The sequence below is a fragment of the Peromyscus eremicus genome, chromosome 6 (genome assembly GCF_949786415.1).
Source record: "Peromyscus eremicus chromosome 6, PerEre_H2_v1, whole genome shotgun sequence".
NCBI classification, from domain to species: domain Eukaryota; kingdom Metazoa; phylum Chordata; class Mammalia; order Rodentia; family Cricetidae; genus Peromyscus; species Peromyscus eremicus.
The window spans coordinates 34,013,839-34,039,894 of record NC_081421.1 but is presented as its reverse complement, the minus strand read 5'-3'; the positions used below and the strand labels follow the sequence as shown (position 1 = coordinate 34,039,894).

At 40.1% G+C, this 26,056-nt stretch overlaps 1 protein-coding gene across 1 annotated transcript; it reads left to right on the top strand.

Moving 5' to 3' along the window:
* Positions 1 to 4,612: 4,612 nt before the first annotated feature.
* Positions 4,613 to 18,189, top strand: LOC131912850 (pyroglutamylated RF-amide peptide receptor). Its single transcript, XM_059265093.1, has 6 exons — positions 4,613 to 4,643; positions 7,150 to 7,308; positions 10,811 to 10,872; positions 15,113 to 15,348; positions 16,710 to 16,807; positions 17,361 to 18,189. The coding sequence occupies exons 1-6, from the start codon at positions 4,613 to 4,615 to the stop codon at positions 17,765 to 17,767; spliced, it is 993 nt and encodes a 330-aa protein (XP_059121076.1). The 3' UTR covers positions 17,768 to 18,189.
* Positions 18,190 to 26,056: the final 7,867 nt, after the last annotated feature.

Here is a 26,056-nt window from a genome sequence, read left to right as displayed (position 1 = left end):
AAAGGAAGCACATATACATCATACATAATATACAGGCGTGCACGCACACACACACCCCACCATCATTACCACCACCACCGCCACCACAGCCACAACAAACTAACAGGAAAAAACAACCATTGGTCATTGATATTTCTCAACCTCAACAGTCTCAATTCCCCAAACAAAGGACACAGACTAACAGAATGAATGCAAAATCAGGATCCATCTTTCTGCTGCATCCAAGAAACACACCTTAACCTCAAGAATAGACATCACCTCAGAATAAAGGGTTGGAAAAAGATATTCCAAGCAAATGAACCTAAGAAACAAGCTGGTGTAATCATTTTAACTTGGAGAGGAAGAAGTCAAAATACCTCTATTAATAGATGATATAACAGTATACACATCATAGGAACCCTAAAAATTCCACTGGGGAACTCCTACAACTGATGAAAACACTTTCAGAAAAGTTGCTGGATACAAAATTAACTCACAAAAAATCAGCAGCCCTCCCATATACAAACGATGAACTGTCTGAGAAAGAAATCAGGGAAACAACACTTTTCACAAAAGCCTCAAATAATATAAAATATCTTGGATTATCTCTAACTAAGCAAGTGAAAGATTTGTATAATAAAAATGTCAAGACTTTGAAGAAAGAAATTGAAGAAAATATCAGAAGATGGAAATTGAACTATCTCCCACGATTTACAATAAAAATGGCCATCTTACTAAAAGCAATCTACAGATTCAGTGCAATCCCCATTAAAATTCCAACACAATTCTTCACAGATCTTGAAAGGACAATGTTTAACTTCATATAGAAATACACACACACACACACACAAGCACACAACACATACACACACAAAAGAAAAAAAACAGGATAGCAAAAACAACCCTGAATAATAAAAGAACTGCTAGAGGTATCACTATTACCAATTTCAAGTTGTACTACAGAGTTATAATAATAAAAACCACATGGTATTGGTACAAAAACAGACACATTGATCAATGGAATTGAACTGAAAATCCATACATAAGTCCACACACCTATGGACTTCTGATTTTTGATAGAGGCCAGAAATACACACTGGAGAAAAGACAATATCATCAACAAATGGTGCTGGTCAAACTGTATGTCACATGTAGACGAATGCAAATAGATCCATATCTATCACCCTGCACAAACCTCAACTCCAGACAGATTGAAGACCTCAACATAAAGCCATACACACTGTGGAATTAGAGGAGCACTCATTCATTGCTGGTAGGAATGCAAACGCTTATAGCCACTGTGGAAATCAGTGTGGTGGTTCCTCGGGAAGAAGGGAATCAATCTACATCAAGATCCAGCTATACCATTCTTGGGCATATACCTAAAGGACGCTCCATCCTACCACAAAGACATTTACTCAACTATGCTCATTGCTGCTCTATCCATAATAGCCAGAAAATGGAAACAATCTGTGTCCCTCAACAGAAGAATGGATTTTAAAAAAATGTGGTACATTTACACTACAGAGTATTACTCAGCCTTTAAAAAAAAAAATAACATCATGAAATTTGCAGGTAAATGGATGGGACCAGAAAAAAAAATCATCCTGAGTGAGGTATCCCAGATCCAGAAAGATAAATATGGCATGTATTCACTTATATGTAGATATTAGCTATTAAGTCGATTATAACCAGGTTACAATTCATAGAACCACAGAGGGTAGGTATAGAGTAAGGGACTAGAGGAAACAGACAGATTTCCTTAGGAAAAAGGGAAATACAAAAGCTAGATATGGTTGGAATGGGATGGTCAAGTGGGGAGGGAGAAAGGGTAGGGGTTGTGGGAGAGAATACAGGAAGAGACAGTTAAAGTGAAGGAGCATTTGAGGAGTATTATGGAAACCTAATACAGTAGAAAATTTCTAAAATATATACATATCTGAAAGCAATCTAAATGAAACTGCCAAATAATGGTGGAGACAGAATCCCAGCTGGCCATCTCTTGTCACCCAAGGCAACAACATCCAGTACCAGGATTGGGTTACATCTAATTGAGTTGTTGGCTAAAGAGGCCCCAAACAACCCAGGCTGTGGCTAAAACAATAGATTGCTCTCCACAAACTGATAGCAAAGCCCCATGGCTAGAGACAACACCTATACTGAATGGCAATGTCAAGCTGGTACCTATATAGAGCCTTCATCCCTATGTTCCAGCATCTTTGGTATAGGAAGATACTCTGCATACTATCAAAAAAAGTAATATAAACACCGACCCAGACACAAAACCTTTGACCTGCAATCTGTCCTGCCTGAAAGATATTCTAGAGCAATCACAGCACAAAGCTTGTGGTAGTACCCAACCAATAACTGATTTGACTTAAGGCCCCACTCCACAAGATATAACTCATACCCAACACTGCTTGGGTGACCTAGGGTAAAACCAAATACTACTGATCTAAAAAAAGAAGAGGGGGACAAGTACTGATAAAATGACTCCTAATGGTATTCTACTATACCCATAGATTAGTGCCTTGTTCAGCCATCATCAGAGAAGTGTCCTCCTGTAGCAGATGAGAACAAATATAGAGACCCACAGCCAGACATTACACAGTGAATGAGAGACCTTGGAACACACAGCCCTAAATCAGAGGTCTCCATCAAATTCCTGCCCCCAGAGGTCAGGGAACCCCCTGGAAGAGGAAGCATAAGAGCCATCAGAGTAGGAGGACACCAAGAAAATAACACCCTCTAAAGCAACTGAGCAAAGTTCATATGAACTCACAGATTGAAGCAGCATGCACAGGGCCTGCATGAGTCTGCACCAGGTCCTCTGTGTATATTATGGCTTCCAGTTTAGTGTTTTTATGGGACTCCTGAGTGAACAAGTGGGTCTTTGATTCTTGTGCCTTCTCTTGGGCTCTTGTCCTTCTGTTGGATTGTCTTGTCCAACTCTTAAGTGATAATTTTTTTATTGTATTGTACTTTATTTTGTTATATATTTTTGAATGAATGAATGAATGAATGAATGAATGAATGAAAGCCTAGCCATTAGGATAAAGGTTAACAATTAAACTGTCGCTTATACTTGCTGGGAGAGGAAAAATCAGTTTTCTCCAATAGAGTGACACTAGATATATCAACCACTCCAGCATGTTCAGGAGTAGTTGACCAACAAAAAATGGACGCCACAGGTTTTTTGTGGGTACTTTGTTTGTTTCAGTTTGGTGCATTTTGTTGTTGTTGTTTGCAGGTCTTGTTTTTCTTCTTGGTTTGGGGAGTTTTATTGTTATATTGGTTTTTTATTTGTTTTGTGAGAAAGAACTTAAGGTTGGGTGGGTAGCGGGGAGAAGAGGATCTGTAAGGACTTGGGAGAGGGGGAGAATATGAAATAAAAATAACATAATAAAAAAGAGCATATTAAATAATAATTTTCTATTTTTTAAAAAAGAAAAGGGATAGTTATTCACAATATAAAAAATGTTATAAGACACATTCTAGAGATATATGTGTTGGGGAGGGGAGGGTAGCAGAAGAGCCTCAAACTTCAGGGATTATCAGATCGAGGAAGTGAATAATACAGGGAAGGTTCATAACAATGGCTAATGATAGGGAGAGAAAAAATAAGTTCTTTTAATCTTGCTGCCCCCAAGTGCAAGAGCTGTCATTCATTAAGAAGCAAATCGTGGCAATACTGGACTTACGATGAGGAGTATTGACAATCCCTTTTTATAAACAGTGCTACTGAGACTCAGAATCTCTAGTTGATTGGATAAATAAGGTTCAGGATGCATTCTGAAGTCAGGAATTCAGGTGATGCGTGCCCCATCTGATCATGATGGACAAAATGAACATATTTATAGTGAGATAACATTACAATGAATACTACAACAAACACTGGCTGACTTTTGAATGGTTGAAACATATTGATGGGCTTGCAAGACGACTCAGCTGGTAAAGCACTTGCTGCACAAGCCTGATGACCTGAATGCGGTCTCTGGAACACATGTATAAAAGTCAGATGTTGCCAGGTGGTGGTAATACTCACCTTTAATCCCAGCACTCTGAAGGCAGAAGCAGGTAGATCTCCAAGTCTAGCATGGTCTACAGAGTGAGTTCCAGGACAGCCAGGGCTACACAGAGAAACTCTGTCTCAAAACAAAACAAAAACAGCTGGGCAGTTGGGGTGCAAATCTTTAATCCCAGCACTTAGGAGGCAGAGGCAGGTGGATCTCAGTGAGATGGAGGCCAGCCTGGTCTACAAAGCAAGTTCCAGGACAGTCAGGGCAGTTACACAGAAAAACTCTGCCTTGAGAAAACAAAAACAAAACAAACAAAACAAAACAAAGAAAAAACAAGAAAGAAAGAAAGAAAGAAAGAAAGAAAGAAAGAAAGAAAGAAAGAAAGAAAGAAAGAAAGGGAGAGTGAGGGGAGGGAGCAGGGAGGGAGGGGGAGAGAGAGAGAGAGGGAGGGAGAGAGGGAGGGGGGGAGAGAGAGAGAGAGAGAGAGAGAGAGAGAGAGAGAGAGAGAGAGAGAAGGCCAAACAGACTGACACACATCTGTGATCCCAGCACTCCTACCATGAGATGGAAGACAGAGACAAGACGGAAGCCCAAGCTACTGTGAAGTATGAAACATGTCGGAAACACCAAAAGTCCCTCAGCAAGGTGGAAGGAGAGAAGCAACACCCAAAAGTTATCCTCTGACTATATGTGCACCATGTCATGTATGCACACACAGAGATAATAATAAGATAATAACTAATAGTAATGAAAGAAAGAATTCTAAAAATATATTGATGATGCACTTAAGTCCATTTCAGTAAAAGTTTCTTCTGGTATTCCTTTGATGTTGGACTGTATAATGTATAAACAATATCACTGAAGGGATAGAAAACAATTCTAATTAAATTTTTACTAAAACTCTAAGGAATACTAGTAATATTACTCAAATATTAATTTATTAAAATGCCACAGCCATATAGGATGTGAGGTAGCTGATGCACTGCAGCGTGATAAGTTTTCAAACAGTGAAATGGATAAAGGCTGATGTTAATTGTGGTACAGCTGCTGAAGAGTGTGGTCAGACTTAGGGAAGCAATAGATTCCTGAGCAGCCTTCAACGTCAGTGTGGTCCAGGGAACTGAAGGTCAGAAAAGCCTGTCAAACGAACAGCCTTGGCAATCGGTCGAGAAAAGCCTTGGGATGACAAACACATGAGGGTTGAAATGACTGTTAGCTCGTGGACTAACTGAATAATGACTGGTGCTCAGTCTTAGAGCCACTCTGGAGTTCCAGGTCAGCCTTTACTTGGTCCCAGAGCCAAGCGGTGCATGAGGTAGCTGATAGGTAGTTGGGCAGGACTGGCTCTTGGAGTTCCGAACTGGGATTCTGGGTTGGGATTCACTCGGTCCCAGCGCTGAGTAATGGGTGTGGTGGCTGATGTGGGGCAGGAGGATTGGCTCTGGAGGTACCAACTGAGATCCCTGTTGGAAATACACACAGTTCCAGGTTGGTACGGTGGTTTGAGCAGCTGATAGGCAAGGCACACCACTGGTTCTCTGGGTTCTTAGTTATACTGTAAGTGGTCTGTGGCAAGTGGTGGGGTGGGTGCCCGGTAGGCAGATGGGTAGAAAGACTAGGGGTCTCTAACTGGGGTTCCAGACCAACCTCTACACTGTCTCGGAGCCGAGCAGTGGCTGGAACAGCTGATATGCAGCTCTCAATATTTCTTAGTGTATAAATAAAATGAGGCCTTTTTTTGCTATCCATCACTTTGAGATCTTTACATTAGAAAAATTAAGAAAGTAAAAATTGAAATGAATGCCCAGCAGCAGATGACCAACACAAAACAAAGTCAACGGCACCTTTTGAAGTTCTTTGTCTCATAATGTTGAGTCAGGGATTTTTTTTTAAACCTTAAAAGTCCTCTGTATATATTATAGTTTCTGATTTTGTGTTTTTAAGGGATTCCTATGTGTGCAAACACATGTGTCTCTGTGTCTACATGAGTTTCTTATGTTTTTTTCTCTAGCTCTTTTTCTTCTCTGTATTTATTTTGTTTTATTCTGATTTGTTTATTATTTACCTTATTTTATTGCATTATTATTCCTTAGGTGCCTATTTGTTTTCTAATAAGAGACAGAAATGGGGTGGATCCAGGTGGAACAGGAGGAACTGGGAGGACTAGAGGGTGGGGGAGGGGAACTGTCATCAGAATATAGAGTATAAAAAAATCAATTTTCAATTAAAAAAAGACAACCTTGCATAGAACTAAAAAAAATTATAATGGCTAATGGTTTAACCTACATATCAAGTTGGATAGACACTCTAAGAAGAAATCTGAGTCTTTGCTCAGTGGGTAAATAATTGCTGCACACATGTGAGGACCTCAGTTTGAATCCCCAAAACCCCTAGAAACAAGGATTCGATGACATCATTTGCAATCCTGTTGCTCCTATGGGAATATGGGAGGCAGGAAGAAGAGAATCCCAGGAGCTTGCATGCCAGGTAGAATAGCAAAAACAACAGTGAACACTGGAAGTCAAGGACCAGCACCCAAGGCTGTCCTCTGACATCCACGTGGGGTCCATGACACATACACATCAATATTCACACACATGAAAACGCACACACACACACACACACACACACACAAATACACTGAACTTTGGTGGAAATTACTCCTTTGTTATGATTTCAAATGGGAAGAAAACTCAAACTTATTTCCCAGTCAATCATTTCATTCTAACTTTGATCTGAAAATAATAGTCTCACGAATTTTTCTGTTTGTGGTTTTTGAGTCAGGGTTTTGCAATATAGCCCTCACGGATCTTGAATTTCCTTTGACTCTCCTGCCTCAATCTCCTATGTGCTGGGATTAAGGGTGTGTACTACCTTACTCTGCCACTCACATAAACTGTCGTCTTTCCCTGACTGTTACCAACAGCTAAATACTGATTTGTGTCTCCCATTGTCTTAGGACTTAAAACTCTAGTCAGAGATGAAGCATGTGCCAATGCAAGTATCGTTCATTAGTTTGTGTCTATGGCATAGCTTAATCATGAAACTTCTGAGCAGAGGCTCATAGTTAATGATTTGCAACATTTACTAAGAGACAGAAAAGACTTTCACAAAACTGTTTTTGTAGGACACATCTATTTCCTTGCTGCAGGCGCCTTCATCTGCAAGATGGTGCCGTTTGTCCAGTCCACTGCTGTGGTGACAGAAATCCTAACGATGACCTGCATTGCTGTTGAGAGGCACCAAGGACTTGTCCATCCTTTTAAAATGAAGTGGCAGTACACCAACCGAAGGGCTTTCACAATCTTGGGTATGCGAGTCACTTTTTGTCACTTGTCAAAATAGCTGATATCAACAACTTAGAAGTGAAAGAATTTGTTTTTGCTTATGGTTTCAGTGCCAGTGGCCATGTCAGAGGAGCAGCAAGTGGCAACTGACTTCAGGGGATTGGCCCACCAGCATGCAAGGCACTGATGGGTGAATCTTGGATAGGCAAGGCCCCAAGGGTTCTGACCTCAGAATGTCTCTTGCTACTGCTGTGCCTTTACATGTTTACCACTGCCATTTTTCTATGGTATCTGGCATGGTGTGAATGGGCATGGGGAAATACCCATTGACCTTAATGTATATCTCATGGAAATATCCCATTCTACTGGGCATTATTATTATGAAGATTTTTCTCGTAAGCTGTACTGTTAAACTGAAGCAATGATTTTATACAATAATAGTGTTAGTTTAAATAGGATTTTGATGACTGAGGGTCATTAGTAAATATAACAAGGGATTAAGATAGAGGTTAGCTTAGTGGAAAAACTAATATAGGTAAAAGCAAGACATGGTCGCCTCCACCCCTGGTAGAGCAGGGGCTGCAGAGGACAGAAAATAAGAACAAGGAAATGTCACGCAGCTGGTTTCTGTTGAGAGGCCTTATAGACTGTGGCTTACGTTAATAATTAAGAAAGACAATTGAGTCCCAGAAGCTAAGCTAGCAGAGGACAGAAAATAAGAACAAGGAAGTGTCACCCAGCTAGTTTCTGTTGAGGGGCCTTATAGACTGTGGCTTACGTTAATAATTAAGAAAGACAACTGAGTCCCAGAAGCTAAGCTAGTTCAAGAGCTTTCCATCTTAATGTTGAGAGATGTGTTCCTGGGTTTCAGTGTGCTAAAACTAAAGTCATAGCTAAAACAAAGCCTTAAATAATGACTTAAGGTTAGGTTAAGATGTCACTGTTAATAGCTTTGAGGTAAAAAAAAAAAAATAGAGGAAACATGATGTTTAGAAAGGCACATAGTTGAATGAGGGACTTGTTGAGGTCAAGGAACAAGAACAAAGCAGCCAGGTTATTACTAGCTGGTGTGCCTTCCTTGTTAGGATGGGTTGGGGATCAAAGATGATGATTAATTCCTGTGCCCATTTCTGCTCTCAGCTTCCTGACATAAAAAAACTGTTAGCCGGGCGGTGGTGGCGCACGCCTTTAATCCCAGCACTCGGGAGGCAGAGCCAGGTGGATCTCTGTGAGTTCGAGGCCAGCCTGGACTACCAAATGAGTTCCAGGAAAGGCGCAAAACTACACAGAGAAACCCTGTCTCAAAAAACCAAAAAAAAAAAAAAAAACCTGTTGACAAATGGGTGTGCACCCCAAGGATTTAAAGTAGAGATGACTCATTCTTTTCAGATATAAAAGTTTAGATTTATGATTCTTATAAAATTTCCTTTTGAGATAAGTAATAAAATGAATGATCCTTTCTTTGTAACTGCAAAATGCAGCCTTCCAGAAAAAGAACTGACTGAGAAAAATACCTTGCTTGCTTACACTCTGTTAATCTATAACAAGCTGCTTAAGCATGAATGAATGTGGGTTCTTGGGACAACTTGTTTTTCACCTGTAATATGTAGAATGTTTAATCATGTATGGGAGATGAAAAACACTTTGTTTTTATTTGTGTTCATTGTAATCATTCACTTTAAAAAATTATAATTTTTATACTGCTTGAGAGATTTTGCTGGGATATATAAGCTGTGAGGGAAAAACTAAGTAAGAAGGAAGACATCAAGAGAGACAGAAGGGTTACATCTGGATAGAAGTAAAAAAGAAAGAAAGAACAGAAATATGATAGAGAGAACCTAAAGGTGGGTGTGTGTGGGTGTGTGTGTGTGTGTTCCCTTTTTTTGCCAGACTCAGAGAGTCAAGTTTAGTCTCCCTCGCCGGCCCCAGAGAGTTAAGTTTTACTTCCTTAGAAAAGTCAAGGTGACCTGGAATCCGGTGCCTGTGGTGTGACACCTTGCACAGCCTTGGTGCAGTGAGAAGGGGCCTGGACCTGCCTAGGCTCAGTGTGCTGGGCTCTGCTGACTCCCCATGGGAGACCTCAATTGTGGGGATGTGGGGATGTGGGGTGGCTTGGGAAAGAGGGCTGGGGGTGGGAGGAAGGAGGAGGGGGGTCTGTGGATAGCATATGGAGTGAGTAGAAAATTTCTTAACGAAGAAAAATGGAAAAAAAAAAAAGAAAGAAAGAAAAATCAAGCTGAGTGATTAGTCTGCCAACCCCCTGGCTTCCTCCTCAATCCCTGAGCTGCTGGAAGCTGGTCCCCACGGCAGAGATACTTCAGAGATTCCAGTCCACAGCCATTTGGCTCTCACTTCTGGGCCTTTGGGCAGTAAAGCAGAACATGACATGAACATGTGATAGAGCAGTGGCTCACCTCAAGTACACAGAGAGAAACAATCTGGGACACGTTGTATGCCGTTAACCCACTTCTTCCAATCAGGCCCTACTTCCATTCATCTATGAATTCATCAGTAGATTAATCCATTCATAAAGTTAGTGCCTTCATGATACAATAACCTACCTCCAAAGTCCCCAAGCTAGCAGTCAAGTCCTCTGAGACTTTCAAGGACATTTAATACTTAAATTGTAATATTTTGTGAGGCTACCAGTGTGCTACCTACAGTATTAATGTCATTCTACATTATAAAATAATATTGTATTTGTACAGTTGAAGTTTTTTCCCTTCATGTATAAGCATTCCTGTATAATTTGAGGGGTTCGGTCCTCTCTGCATTTACCCCACACCATCTCTCCTTTAGGACTCTCCTATTATTGAAATATATTATTTGGATATATTTCTTCATATTAAGTCTTCAACTTTTAAGCATTCCATTTAGCTAATGAATGACAGCCATCAGTGGCATTTCCACATTAACTTTCATCTGACCTTGGATGAGAAGGCTCTGAGTGTACAAGAGCAAGAAGACTTTGATACAGAACAGGAAATGTGCTTCGAGGGAAGCAGGAAACAGGGGTGTTGTCCAGAGGTGGCTCCCAGTCAGTTCACATAGAGGTTGCAAGTGCCTGAGAAGAGGGTCCTTCAGATGCCCGACAAAGATACATTCCACTCTCTTCATTTCACTTTAAGCAACTCTAGGTTCTTAGCTTGCTAGTACTGTCCCTGATTCAGTAAGACATGATGCATACAACAAATCTCATAAAAATGCTGAATTTGAAACAATGGCCTCAAGTCTATCATGGTAATAGATTAGTTTTCCTTTTTAGTAATTATCATTGAGTGCTTAAAATCTTAAGATGTTTTATAATGGTCTGAATTTATAATAGTCAGATGCATAGTGTACAGCTATAAGATCATCAAAGGTAGCAAATTTAACTAATATATCATGTGAAATAAATAAGAAAACAGTATTTCTGTGATTAAAATTTTAGCTGGTATTGTATTATGAGGTCACTGAAGACAGAGAGCCTGACGGTTAAGCATGACTCCATTTTACCGCACTATGATGATTATCACATTATTACAGGTGTGGTCTGGTTGATGGCCATCATCGTGGGATCACCCATGTGGCACGTTCAACAACTTGAGGTAGATTTGGGGCTGAATTGCCATTTATACTACTGAAATACTTCTCCGCATCTCTCATCTACAACTGTTACCCATCTCAAGAGCATTTTAGCAAGTCTGTACTACTGCAGTTCCTTCACTGGAAATCTTTCAAATGAAATGAAGTAGTTTTCTCTGTTTTATTTAATTCTTCTAGGTATTGTATTGCTAATATCTAGATGCTTAACATTTTTTTAAATGTTCCAAAATCACTTTTGCCGTTTTTCTACAAATTGAAAATGTTTTATCTAGAATGTTTCGATGTCTTAATATAATTGAGAATCCAATGAGTGGTCTATATTTTCTTTTATTGAAAATAGTTTTTTTTATGGACAGTATATTTCTGATTACAGTTTCCCCTCCCTCTACTCCTCCCAGTTTATCCCCTACCATCTGGATCCTCCTCCTTTCTGTCTCTCATTAGAAAAACAAATAGGTATCTAAGGAATAATAACAAAATATAATGAGATAGAACAAAAGCAAATTGAAATAGGACAAAACAAACAAATTTTAAAAAGAGCCTAAGATAAGGCTGGAGAAACAGAAACATAGAGCTCCACTTGTTCGAACACTCAGGAATCCCATAAAAACACAAAACCAGGAGCCATAATATATACACAAAACCTGTAGTGTAAAAATAAATAGATAGATAGATAGATAGATAAATAAATAAATAAATAAATAAATAAATAAATAAATAAATAAATAACTCTGACAGGACATTATGAGACAAGGAACCTCCAAATATGCTGCTGTTGATCTACCCTGAAGAGTAGTTTGTCTCCTCAGGGAGACTCCTAGAAAAAACTAATTTTTCTTTTATAAGTAGTTATTAATTTGAGATTTCTCCTGGGTTAGGGATGAGGCATGTGTCCACTTCTCCTTTCAGCCCTTGGACACCAACTGATGCAGACCCCATGCAAGCCCTGTGCATGCTGCCACACTCTCTGTGAGTTCAAATGTGTGTTGGTCATTCTGTGCCTACAAGGCCTTGTTTCCTTGGTGTCCCCCATCCCCTCTGGCTCTTACACTTTCTCTTCCACAGGGTTCCCTGAGCCCTGAGAGGAGGGATTTGATGGAGACATTCCATTTGGGGCCAAGTTTTCCTAGGCCTCCCACTCTCTGTGTAATGTCTGGCTGGGATTTCTGCATTTGTTCCCATCTGTTGCAGAAGGAAACTTCTCTAATGGTGGCTGAACAAGGGACTGATCTATGAGAATAAAAGGATGTCATTAAGAATCATTTTATTGCTGTGTTCTTTTGTAGAACAGTAGCATTTGGCTTTCCCTTAGGTCCCTGGGCTATCTGGTCTCAGGTTCTTGGTCACTCAAGTGGCATCATTTTGGATTCCATCTCGTGGAGTGGACCTTAAGTCAAAGCAGACGTTGGTTGGTTACTCCCACCGCTTTGTGCCACCATTGCACTGGTTTACCCTGCAGGCAGGACACCATTGTAGATCAAAGAGTTTGTGGATAGGTTGGAGTTTCTGTTTCTCCTCTGGCAGTGTGAAGAGTACCCTCTGGTACCAAGAGCACTAGCCAGTAGGGCTGAAGGCTCTAGGCAGGCACCAGCTCAACTTCTCCATGTTCAATGAATTGTGTGTGTCTTGTTTGCAGCAATACAGCCTTGCTGTCAATTTGTGGGGAGAACCCTACAGCCTTTGCAACAGCCTGAGTTATTTGAGAGCTCCCCTGGCACTCCTTTGGCCAGCAGTTCAATTAGATGCAACCCCTTTCCTGGTACTGGAGGGTTCATTTGGTGATGAGAGGTGTCCAGGTGGGGCTTTCTCCCCTGTTATCTGGTGATTTCATTTAGATCACCTTCATATACATACATAATTTAAGAAGCTTCTACTATATTGTTTCCATACAATTCCTCAAGTAGCCTTTAATTTTCCCATCCCTCCCATATTCCTTCCCTCATCCCCCTCTCCCCTCCCACTACCCATCTGATCATCCTGTCCATCCATAACTATCTATTCCAGAGGTTCTCAATCTTCCTAATGCTACAACCCTTTAATATAGTTCCTCATGCTGTGATGACTCTATCCATAAAATTATTTACATTGCTATTTCATAACTGTAATTTTGCTCCTGTTATGAATCATAATATAAATATCTGACATGTGGCCCTATTAGGGTTGCAACCCACAGACTGAGAAGTGCTGATCTATTATTTCCCCTCCCTTGTCTGTGTTTTCTTTTATTGTTAACTCATGCAAAAAAAGTAATAGATTAGTTGATTCTCCTTCATAAGGCCTTTATTGTCTGCCTCATCTTCATTGGAATTTGAAGTAGGAAATTGAAATTTGAGTGGGAAACACTCTCAGAGAGCACCTTATCTGAGCTCTCTCCTTCTCCTGCTTTTGTTTGGTGGGTTCAGCCATGTGTGGGGATTCACAGTAAGGAAGCAGAGTGTTCATTTGGCCCAGCCAGTCTGTTGGTGTCAACTTGAACATCTTTTGTAGTCTAACACAGACACCAGTCCTCAAAGACAACAGGGCATTGCTCACAAAGCCCCTAACAAAGCATATAGACTGATATATTCTAATCTACTTTTTAAAACAGAAAGGCAAATAAGGAATTTTACTAAGCATGCCACATCCCTCAGCAAGGATATCAAGTGAGACACACAGTAAAAGTAGATTTTAAAACTAGTCTGGTATTTGTTCTATGACTTGAGTATTGAGTAAACTGAACTGTGTGAGAGCAGGGAGCAACTTCATTCTATGTTACCACATATGAAACGATAACAGAGGATGTCCCCTCCCAGTATTTGTCAAAATACAATTTTCCCCTACTGTTAGACCTTACACTAGATACAAATATACTTAACACTGGGAAAAGCAAAAGGGCTCTCCATGGTGACACCTAAATCGGGGGCGGGGGGAGGAGGGGCTTCACTAGTGTCAGTAATAAATTGTCTCTTTCCTTGGTGCTCATAGTAAGACTTGTGTTGGAGATAGAAGTGATTCGTAAATTAGGATGGGGATGATGGTGAAAACAGACCCAAAGTCTCTTCTCAACCCCGGGTGCTATCTTAAACAGTAAAATTTTAGAGAAATGTATGTTTAGAAATGGAGACTACGAGGCTGGGAAAGTAGCACACACACACACAGAGGTAGAAGACAGAATATCTGAATTAGAGTACACCTAGAGACCTGCTTGTCCCTAGAGCTGTGTGAACTCATCAGCGAAAAGCGGGGAGATTTAGGCTTTGCTGCTCCATGACTACGGTCATTGTAGAGGCTGCTTCTATGGTGTCAGAGTAGGTTGTGTTTTTACCTCTATTCATGGGAAGTTCAGATCTTGAAATCATTTTCCAATGGTTTATATCATTCCTAGTGATGTTTGTCAATAATAGACCAGACCAGAACTTGACTTTTCTTGCTTTCTCAATTGCTCCTGAAGATTGTGATGAAACTTACACACAAGCAAATAAACATAAGCAAAACTATGTCCAAAACCTAAGCATGGAGCTGAACAGATCCAGCAGGCCTAGAGGACAGCATTCCTGATAAATTCTCACATTTCCATTTCTGCTACCCAGAGATGTGGCTTCTGAATACACTTGAAGGGTTCAGTTCAGTCTGGAAATGAGCCACACCACTTCCTGTTGTTAATAGTGTTTGAACTTATAGATGAGTCGGCAGGAAATAGTTTGAGTAATTCAGTTCAATTATTTTAGGTTGGCAGTAGTTTGAGTCCCATTTTCTATTTGCCTTAATTTAAAAGTTACCATTTGCCTTCTTAATGCCTATTTTAGCATCTCTTACTTTAAGGAAATCTGGTGACTCTCCAAGTCTGTTTCTTCAACAAGTGAGAAAGCAAAAATGTATTAGTTTAATTAATATCAAAGCAGACAACAGACAGCATATGGTATTCTCCATAGACTGTGTGGTAAGTGTGCTCTTTTAGCTCACCGAAAAGCATGAGAAGCAGAGATAAAAGTTGAGAAAGGCAAGAAATGACAGAAACATGCACAGACCTCAATTCCATTTCAAATCTAAAAGCACGAAATTCTCTAAAACCTAAGCAGGTTAGTGGGAAAACTATATTTTACTACAAAATAGCAATGAAACAGTAATTCACAGTTACAATAATATCGGTGTATAATAAATAATAAATAAATAAAAGTCTTTACAATGATGTTCTGTGATAATATTTGACTGCTTCTAATGCTGACTGTTGGTTCTTTCAACTGAATTGTTCTCACTGTAAAGATTAAGTACGACTTCCTATATGAGAAAGAACACGTCTGCTGCTTGGAAGAATGGGCCAGCCCCGCGCACCAGAAAATCTACACCACCTTCATTCTTGTCATCCTCTTCCTCCTGCCCCTGGTGCTGATGCTGGTCCTCTACGGTAAGATCGGCTACGAACTCTGGATCAAGAAGAGAGTTGGAGACAGCTCAGTGCTGCAAGCTATTCATGGGAAAGAAATGTCCAAAATAGCCAGGTCTGTCTGATTAAATGCTCATCTCTGTTTAAAAGTTTTCATTAGTTGTTCTAGAAAGGACAGTTGCCAAGGATGCCAGAACTCCTGGGTAATTTAGGCAAAGTAATCTAAGTTGAGCATATTTAGACTCTTGAAACTGTGCAATTTAATGTGTGGCAGAAAGATAGATCAAAATCATTAGTTCTTAAATCAAAAGCAAAGTTGGGAGTAAGAAGAGAATTTGGAGCATGGTTACATTTTTATCCGTATATAAATATGATTTGCAGAAAGAGCTATGAACTTGGTGTCAGGGATCTCTGGTGTGGGGGGGGGGGGCAGCTCTCTGTCACCTTGCTGGCCATGTGACATAGATCTGCATTTTTGCCCTCCTCCTCCGTTTTCTCATATGTACAAGGTTGTATAATGACCTCTGTCATTACTTCCTCAAAGATGGTGCTAACATACATGAGATGGCATGTATAAAAATGTTTTAAACCACAGCATATTACTTACGTTAAATGGTTATTGCTGAAATTTGATTTCAACATAAAAGCTATTTTCTTACCTTATTCATTAGTGTCCATTTTAAAACACTATGATGCTTCCTACATAACACATAAGACTGACTTTATATCTGTACAGAATGACCACTCAAAGGAAAATGAGTGATGTCTCCTGGACAGACTTCCCGGGATTTGAGGGATGTAGTTAAATCACGGTGTGCAGCGCCCTCTAGTGCCAGTTGTATAGACAGGCCTCTCCAAATATAGGAAGGTTCAGGAATTTTTTTTATTATACCCTTTCCTCAGAAGAAAGGGATTCTGGAGTTGAAAGGAGAGGTGCCAAGCATGAACTTTTAAAATATAAAGCAAATGCATAGTTCTAGTGCAGATATAAATCTACTTATAAGAAATGAGTTTGAATGCCAGGTAAACCAGAATTTTAATTTGATCCTTACTGTATTTTGTAAATATTGATGTTTTGCTATCAAAGATGAGAATGATTTTCAATACACGATGAATTAAAGTTCACTTGCTGACTTAGACTCCTAAATCCAAACCCAAAGTACATCAGTTACCAGCCATCTGACTACAAATCAGGAACCTTCGGTGGGCCTCAGCTTCTGCATTGGCCTATCGATTTCTTTGAATGTTAATGGTATAATCCATGTCAGTAGAATGCCAGACCCACAATGAACACACATCATGAGCATGTCTATTACATAAAGGCCGTGAAGACAAGGGCGAAGCGGACAGGAAAAGGCGATAATCTACCTGCAGTTATGTGTCAGTAGCCTAAGCTCAACTTCCATTTCAGTCTTGCTGTTTGAACACATTTTCCACAGCAAAGTGAACCAACACAATCCCTTCTCACGAGTCTAGGAAGAAGAAGAGGGCTGTCATTATGATGGTGACAGTGGTGGCTCTCTTTGCTGCGTGCTGGGCGCCTTTCCATGTTGTTCACATGATGGTTGAATACAGTGAGTACTTAGCATCCTCACCCAATGACTTCTGGTCCCTTTCCTGCTAGAATGCACAGAAATGACTGTGAAACTGGTGCTTTTCACTGGCTTCATTAAATGCCAAGCCTGGTGAAAGAGCACTAGCTCCCTGTGTGGCGGGTGATTATGTGACAAGGACACTTCAGGAAGTGTACTTCAGTAGTTGTACACAGTAAAGAAAAGTTTCCAGTCTTATGTTACTCCTAAAGGGAGCGATGTTGCATCTTATGAATCATCTCTTTTTACAACCTCAACTCACAAGTGAATATCTGAAGGGTAACTCCATCTTCTAGTTTGCATGACACTTGAATTCTTTAGTGAAAGTACTGTGAGCCCAGTCACACATGCTGGACGCCAGCCTGTGTATGTAAGAATGTTCATTACAAAAGTCATTTGTTCCCAGATAATCAGATTCCTCTCCCACAGTGGGCTTCAGAAATTTGCATGCCTTTTGTCTCTGACAAAGTCAGATGATAGCTTTTAATTTTCTTAATAAAGTCAATCCATGTTCTAAAGTATTATTCTATTTCAGGTAATTTTGAAAAAGAATATGATGATGTCACAATCAAGATGGTTTTTGCTGTAGCACAAACAATTGGGTTTTTCAACTCCATCTGTAATCCCATTGTGTATGCATTTATGAATGAAAACTTCAAAAAGAATTTTTTGTCTGCAGTTTGTTATTGTCTAATAAAGGAAACCTTCTCTCCAGCGTGGAAGCACAGAAATTCAGGAATTTCAATGACGCAGAAGAGAGCCAAGTTATCGCGACAACAGCGTCCAGTAGAGGAAACCAAGGGAGATGCATTCAGCGATGCCACCATCGAAGTCAAAGTGTGTGAGCAGCCAGAAGAGAAAAGGCATCTCAAGCGACAGCTTGCTTTCTTTAGTTCTGAACTTTCTGAAAATTCAACTTTAGGCAGTGGACATGGATTGTAATGGTATCTTCATAATTAATACCATTTGTATGGAAAGTTATTTTGAGCAAAGGTCAAAGACTATTTTTAAATGATGACAAGAAGGGAAACAAGGCATATTTTCCATTTAAACTGACATAATACATGAAACTATAACTTTGAAAAATTATTAAAACAGCTTTGTACATTATTAAAGTAGATTTATTCAAGACATCATACATAAAGCAGTGGTTTCGGCAGCAGTTTTTGTCCATGTAGTCAATGCAATGTGACTTTCTGTGTATTGCAAAACTGGATGGAAATTATTAAATTGTACCATCATCTTTGCATATTAAAGAGCTGAACACCATAATGTAATTTATAGCATACTGTTGAAGTTAAGGTAACAACCTTTGCAATTGACATTTGTGCCATAATAATAAAGGCAGAGACAACGAAGAATCAGGCAAATGACAACTAATAAAACTTAAAATACAAATGCCACATCCTTTAAGCTTCTGTCTCTGTGATGACAAGTCACCTCATCTTCTGAAGTCTCTATTTGTTCCTGCATGAATGGAGGGTCACCCCTCGCTCACTTGTGGAACAGTCATGAGGCAAACTGACCAGAAAGGAAGGCACTTGGCATCCTAAGGTGACGACCTCCTAGTCCTGGCCCCACCCCTTCTCTCTCTAGCTCCATTTTGCTTCTCTGCTTTCTTTTCTGAGACTTAATTCCAGCTCTGCCTCAGTCTCCTCTCGTGATTGTTTTGTAAATGGTTTGTTTTTTGTTTTGTTTTGTTTTTTTTTTGTTTATCGAGACAGGGTTTCTCTGTATAGCTTTGTGCCTTTCCTGGGACTCACTTGGTAGCCCAGGCTGGCCTCGAACTCACAGAGATCTGCCTGCCTCTGCCTCCCGAGTGCTGGGATTAAAGGCGTGCGCTACCACCGCCCGGTTTGTAAATGGTTTTATAAAAAAGACTGGGTAGCCTCTATTTGATTGGATAGACAGACAGCTCAGATCAGATGTTTCTCTCTTTTGGGTACTTCATTCTCTCTCACTAGTGAGATGAAGGACTTTTTGTTATGTATTAAGAGGGACTTTCTCATCAGTTCATTAATGAAGAAGGACTGAGGCAACTCCAAGCCTGTGAAATATTGCTACGTCCAAGGCCGACCTCCAAGTGGTTGGTCAGGAAGAACAGAGCTCCCCACCAGCTCAGCCCCTCACTCCTGTGCCCCATTTGTCAAGAATCCGGCTGCCACTGTAAACACTGTTGCCTTGCCAACAGAGAAGATACTCAAAGCCCCACCACAGCTTCGCTGCCTAGATGTTTCCTCTGCCTCCGGTTTTCAAGCACTCATTATCCATCTGAAGAACTCAGGATATTTTATGATCTAAGCTTTAAGATTTGGAAGCCAAAGAGCACAAACATCTTGGGTTCTCTTAGCTACAGGCATTTTATTTCACGTGTGTCGATGAGACACTATTGAAAAGGAGAGAGGTGAAACAGGGTGTAGCATAATAAAGACAAACCGCATGACATGGGAAAATCAGCCAGGTGAAGAAAGGGAAACATTGTTTTGTATGGGTCACTTTGCAAACTGTCACCTTTCTTGTCTAGTTATACTGTAGTAAGACAGTGATCACTACCTGACAGATCCTTAAAAATGGACCTATGTGCTGATTTTCATTAGCTTCACCTAACAGCTCAATATTCATGTGACTTCAGATATGACAGTGAAAAGTTGCATCCTTATGTACTTATCCATAAATAAATGATAAAGTCAAAGTAGAAAGCCAGCCCTCATGGCTCCCAACAGAAGAGGGACCAAAGGGACAACGCTACATCAACGTGGTCTGTGTTTTCAAGGAGCATTGATGGTTTGTGTGATGGGTAAGTGGGGGGGGGGGGGGGCAGGGGAGTTGTTGCCCGCATGTCTGGTGTCCATGGAAGCCAGAAGAGGCATCAGATCCCCTGAAGCTGGAGTACAGACAGTTAGGAGCTGCCATGTGGCTGCTGGAGAAAGAACTGTCGCATGGGTGCTGGGAATAGTACCTGGGTCCTCTGGAAGAGCAGCCAGTACTCTTGACCACTGAGTCAATCTTTCTAACATTTAACTTGATCGTTACTGCTGCCAAGCCTATAAAATTCCTTTATTTAACATTCCATTAGGAGCTATTTTGCGTTCTAAACTCACAAAACTAATCTTCCAACAATTTTGTTTTATTGCCCGAAGTTTAGCATGTAACCACTTAACTTCATTGCCTGTAAGAAAGGCAGACTCTAAATAAAATGGTGAGAAGTTACTGCTGGGAGTGAAAACAGAGGAAAAGGGCCACTGCTTTTCAGGTGTAGCATTTGGGGGTTTTACAAAGTATGTTTTAAAAGGACAATGGGATACTATCATTTGTTCAACTTATTATTTTTAATTTTATTTTTTAGATTATAATATAGTTACAACATTTCTCCCTTCCCTTCCCTCCCTCCAAGACCTCCCATATACCCCCTCCCACTCTCCATCAAATCCATGGCCTCTTTTGTCACTAGTTGTCACTGTATGTTTAGGTACATACATATATATTGCTAAGTATAACCTGCTCAGTCTGCATGATGCTACTTGTATGCATGTTTTCGGGGCTGAATGTTTGGCACTAGGTAACCAGTTTGCGTTCTCTTCCTTGGGGAGGACCACCTCTCCACTTCCATCTTTCTTCAGTTACCCATAGTTCTTTGTGTAGGGTTGAGACTTCATGGGCTCTCCCCACCCACTCTGCCATGTCCATTGGTGCTGTCTTTGTTCAGCTCATGATTGGGAACCATGATTGGGAAACCATGTTGGTGAGACTTCGTAGGAAAGCTCCTTAAATTACTAGGAGACACAATCTCACAGCAAACTCCCGGATCCTCTGACTCTCGCTCTCGTTATGCTCTCTCTTCCGCAATGTTCCCTGAGTCTAAGGTGTGAAGCTCCTTCAGTGTGTCAGACAGACAGCTTCTCTCCCTTCCCAAATCGAGGACACTTTCCTCTCTAAACCAGATAATACTGGCTGACTGCCTTTAGGCCAACTGGCCAGTGAAATAACATAGAAAACTCAGTTATAAAATAATCAGGAGCCGCGCGGTGGTGGCGCACGCCTTTAATCCCAGCACTCGGAAGGCAGAGCCAGGCAGATCTCTGTGAGTTCGAGGCCAGCCTGGTCTACAGAGCAAGATCCAGGAAAGGCACCAAAACTACAGAGAGAAACCCTGTCTCAAAAAACCAAAAAAAAAAAAATAGTAATAATAATCAGGTGAATCCATAAGTTTTATACTTCAACATATCTCTATCAACTCAGATATCAGGCATGAGGCATGTTTTCCTCTTACTTGGCATAATTCTTCTATTTCAAACGCGGGCTATGATGACTTTATAGAAGAAAAGGTTAGAAACAATGATGTAAGGAAGAGTTTTTAAAAATAAACCCATTTGAATATTGTACTTCTGAAAGGACAGGAGAAAACGGGTCGTTGTTTGGACTCCAGCGTTTCTGGTCACTGCGCCACAGTCCTTGGCCTCCTCTACGTTTGCAACGTGATGTTAAAGTGGGAAATTTTACACAAAATAGGACTTTAAAAATGGAAACTTTAGTTAACACAAACAATTGTTTAAAAAAAGACTCCAAGGCAAAGGACCATTCATCTGAAAGGCCAGCAGTACGTTTCTTCTCTGCAGGAAGCAAGCAGAGCAAGCACACGGTTGTTTTGAAACTCCAGCAAAAGGGATCGGCTCAGGAGAAAAGTGATTGTGCAAGGATTCCTTAATCAAAATGGCTGGAGATGTGTGTGTGTGTGTGTGTGTGTGTGTGTGTGTGTATTTCTCCCACTAGATCGGTAATCAAACAATGACAAACGGACAAAGCCACAGCAATAATGAAGAAGGGAGGGCATCCAGAGTAAATGAGGAATCACAATAAGTTTCTTGAAACCAAAACTGAATTTTAATGGTGAATGTGTAATCATAAAGACAACACAGGAAGCCATGGGGTATGCATAGAGAAAACCATAGTAAAGAACAGTTTCCTTCAGCAACATCTGGGAGAAACTGGAGGATCTCATAGGTGGTACCTACTGGAGATATGGATACAAACAGTCACTATCTATAGAACAACTAGCCATTCTGGTGTAACCAATTAGAGACAATGAAAGTGTTAATGCTCACTCTTTACCATCCCACCTGGTACATACGAACACTTTCCTCTCTGAAGAAATTGGAGGGGGTGGGGTAGAGAGATGGCTCAGCAGTTAAGAACACTTACTGCTCTTGAAGCCGACCAGAGTTCCGTTTATAGCACCGACATCGGGCAGCTTACAACCATGTGTAAACCAGCTCTAGGATATCTGACATCCTCTTCTGGTCTTTACAGGCACATGACCTCATGTGCGTGCGTGCGTGCGTGCGTGCGTGCGTGCGCATGTGCACACACACACACACACACACACATTATAATTATATAATTAAAAATAATAAGGTACCTTCTGAAGCACAGCACAGAGAGCTCCCATCTGGACAAGAGAGAGAGACTTCCTGAATCTGTCAGCTCTGTCTGAACCAAGTGTGCGGATAAGGCCAAGAAGGAACCACAAGGAGATGGGCAGACGTCAAGGCAGAAACACATACAACAAAATGAATAGCAATACACCATCACCAGGCCCTAGCCCTCCTCCAACACCTAGACCTGAACATCAGAAATTGGAAGAAGCAGAAGAAAATAGCCTTATGAATGTCATCATGAAGAAGCTAGAGGCTCGTGTAGAGGAAAAGACAAAAAAATGTGAAGAACGCTGTAAACAACTAGAGGAAAGGGCAAACAAATTAGAAGAAATCAAAAAAGTCCTGGAAGAGAACAATAAAATACTGAAAGAAAATCAAGAAAAATAAATGAAACAAATTAAGGAAACAGTCCAAGACCTGAAAAGGGAAATAAAAAAAATGAAGAAGACACAAACAGAGGGAATGCTGGAAATAGAAAATCTGAGAAAACGATTGGGAACTTCAGATGCAAGTATAATCAACAGAATGCAAGAGATGGAAGAGAGAATCTCTAGCGTTGAAGATACAATAGAAGAAATAGATTCATCAGTCAAAGAAAACACTAAAGTCAACAAAGTCATGAACCAAAATGTCCAAGAAATTTGGGACACCATGAAAAGACCAAACCTACGAATAATAGGGGTAGAAGAAGGAGAAGAATACCAACTCAAGGGCACAGAAAATATATTCAACAAGATCATAGAAGAAAACTTTCCCAACTTAAAGAAGGAAATGCCTATGAAGATACAGGAAGCCTATAGAACACCAAACAGACTAGACCCCCAAAAAAAGTCCCCTCGCCACATAATAATTAAACAATTAAACGTACAGAATAAAGAAAGAATATTAAGAGCAGCAAAGGAAAAAGGCCAAGTGACATATAAAGGCAAACCTATCAGAATAACACCCGATTTCTCAATGGAGACTTTGAAAGCCAGAAGGTCCTGGACAGATGTAATGCAGACACTAAGAGACCATGGATGTCAGCCTAGACTAATATACCCAGCAAAACTTTCAATCATCATAGATGGAGTGAACAAGACATTCCATGACAAAGCCAGATTTAAACAATATTTATCCACAAACCCAGCCCTACAGAAAGCACTAGAAGGAAAATTCCAACCTAAGGAAGTCAGATACACCCTCGAAAACGCAGGCAATAGATAAAGCCACAGCAGTAAACCCCAACGAAGAGAAGTACACACACATCACCACCAAAAAATAACAGGAATGAACAGTCACTGGACATTAATATCCCTCAATATCAATGGACTTAATTCACCTATAAAAAGACATAGGCTTACAGAATGGATACGAAAGCAGGACCCATCTTTCTGCTGCATACAAGAAACACATCTCAAATTCAAAGATAGACACTACCTAAAAATAAAAGGCTGGGAAAAGACTTTCCAATTAAACGGTCTTAAGAAACAAGCGGGTGTAGCCATCCTGATATCCAGCAAAATAGACTTCAAACTAAAATCAATCAAAAGAGATCAAGAAGGGCATTACATACTCATCACAGGAAAGATCCACCAAGATGAAGTCTCAATTCTGAACATTTATGCCCCAAACACAAGGGCACCCACATATGTAAAAGAAACATTATTAAAGCTTAAATCACATATAAAACCCCACACATTAATAGTGGGAGACCTCAACACCCCACTTTCACCACTGGACAGATCCCCCAAATCGAAACTTAACAGAGAAATAAAGGACTTAACTGATGTCATGACTCAAATGGACTTAATCGACATCTACAGAACATTCCATCCTAACAAAAAAGAATATACCTTCTTCTCAGCACCCCATGGAACCTTCTCTAAAATCGACCACATACTTGGTCACAAAACAAATCTAAACAGATACAAAACAATTGGAATAACCTCCTGTGTTCTATCAGACCACCATGGTCTAAAGTTGGATTTCAACAACAACAAAAACTACAGAAAACCTACAATCTCATGGAAACTGAACAATACCCACCTGAATCACCAATGGGTTAAGGAAGAAATAAAGAAAGAAATTAAAGACTTCCTAGAGATCAACGAAAATGAAGACACCACATATCCAAACCTATGGGACACTATGAAAGCAGTACTAAGAGGGAAATTCATAGCACTAAACGCCCACATAAATAAGCTGGAGAAATCTCACACTAGTGACTTAACAGCACACCTGAAAGTTCTAGAACAGGAAGAAGCAAAGTCTCCCAGGAAAAATAGATGCCAGGAAATTATCAAAGTGAGAGCTGAAATCAATAAAATAGAAACAAAGAGAACAATACAAAAAATTAATGAAACAAAGAGTTGGTTCTTTGAGAAAATCAACAAGATAGACAAGCCCTTATCCAAACTAACCAAAAGACAGAGAGAGAGCATCCAAATCAACAAAATCAGAAATGAAAAGGGGGACATAACAACAGACATTGAGGAAATCCAGAGAATCATGAGGTCATACTTCAAAAACCTCTATTCCACAAAACTGGAAAACCTAAAAGAAATAGATAATTTTCTGGATAGTTACCACATACCTAAATTAAATCAAGACCAGATAAACTATTTAAATAGCCCAATAACCCCTAACGAAATAGAAACAGTCATTAAAAGTCTCCCAACCAAAAAATGCCCAGGACCAGATGGTTTCAGTGCAGAATTCTACCAGATCTTCAAAGAAGAGTTAATACCAATACTCTCTAAATTGTTCCATACAATAGAAACAGAAGGAACATTACCAAACTCCTTCTATGAGGCTACAATTAACCTGATTCCCAAACCAAACAAGGATACAACAAAGAAAGAGAACTACAGACCGATCTCCCTCATGAACATTGATGCAAAAATACTCAATAAAATACTGGCAAACAGACTCCAAGAACACATCAAAACAATTATCCACCATGATCAAGTAGGATTCATTCCAGGGATGCAAGGATGGTTCAACATACGAAAGTCTGTCAATGTGATACACCATATAAACAAACTCAAAGAAAAAAACCACATGATCATCTCACTAGATGCTGAAAAGGCATTTGACAAAATCCAACACCTCTTCATGATAAAGGTCTTGGAGCGATCAGGAATACAGGGAACATACCTAAACATAATAAAGGCAATTTACAGCAAGCCAACAGCCAACATCAAATTAAATGGAGAGAAACTCAAAGCAATTCCACTAAAATCAGGAACGAGGCAAGGCTGTCCGCTCTCCCCATACTTATTCAATATAGTACTTGAAGTTCTAGCCAGAGCAATAAGACAACATAAGGAGATTAAGGGGATACAAATTGGAAAGGAAGAAGTCAAGCTTTCCCTATTTGCAGATGACATGATAGTATACTTGAGCAACCCCAAAGATTCCACCAAGGAACTGATACAACTTATAAACACCTTCAGCAACATAGCAGGATACAAGATCAACTCAAAAAAATCAGTAGCCCTCCTATATACAATGGACAAAAAAGCGGAGAAGGAAATCAGAGATACATCACCCTTTACTATAGCCACAAATGACATAAAATACCTTGGGGTAACACTAACCAAGCAAGTGAAGGACCTATATGACAAGAACTTTAAGTCCCTGAAAAAAGAAATTGAAGAAGATGTCAGAAAATGGAAAGATCTCCCATGCTCATGGATAGGCAGAACTAACATAGTAAAAATGGCAATCTTACCAAAAGCAATCTACAGATTCAATGCAATCCCCATCAAAATACCAACACAATTCTTCACAGACCTGGAAAGAATAATACTCA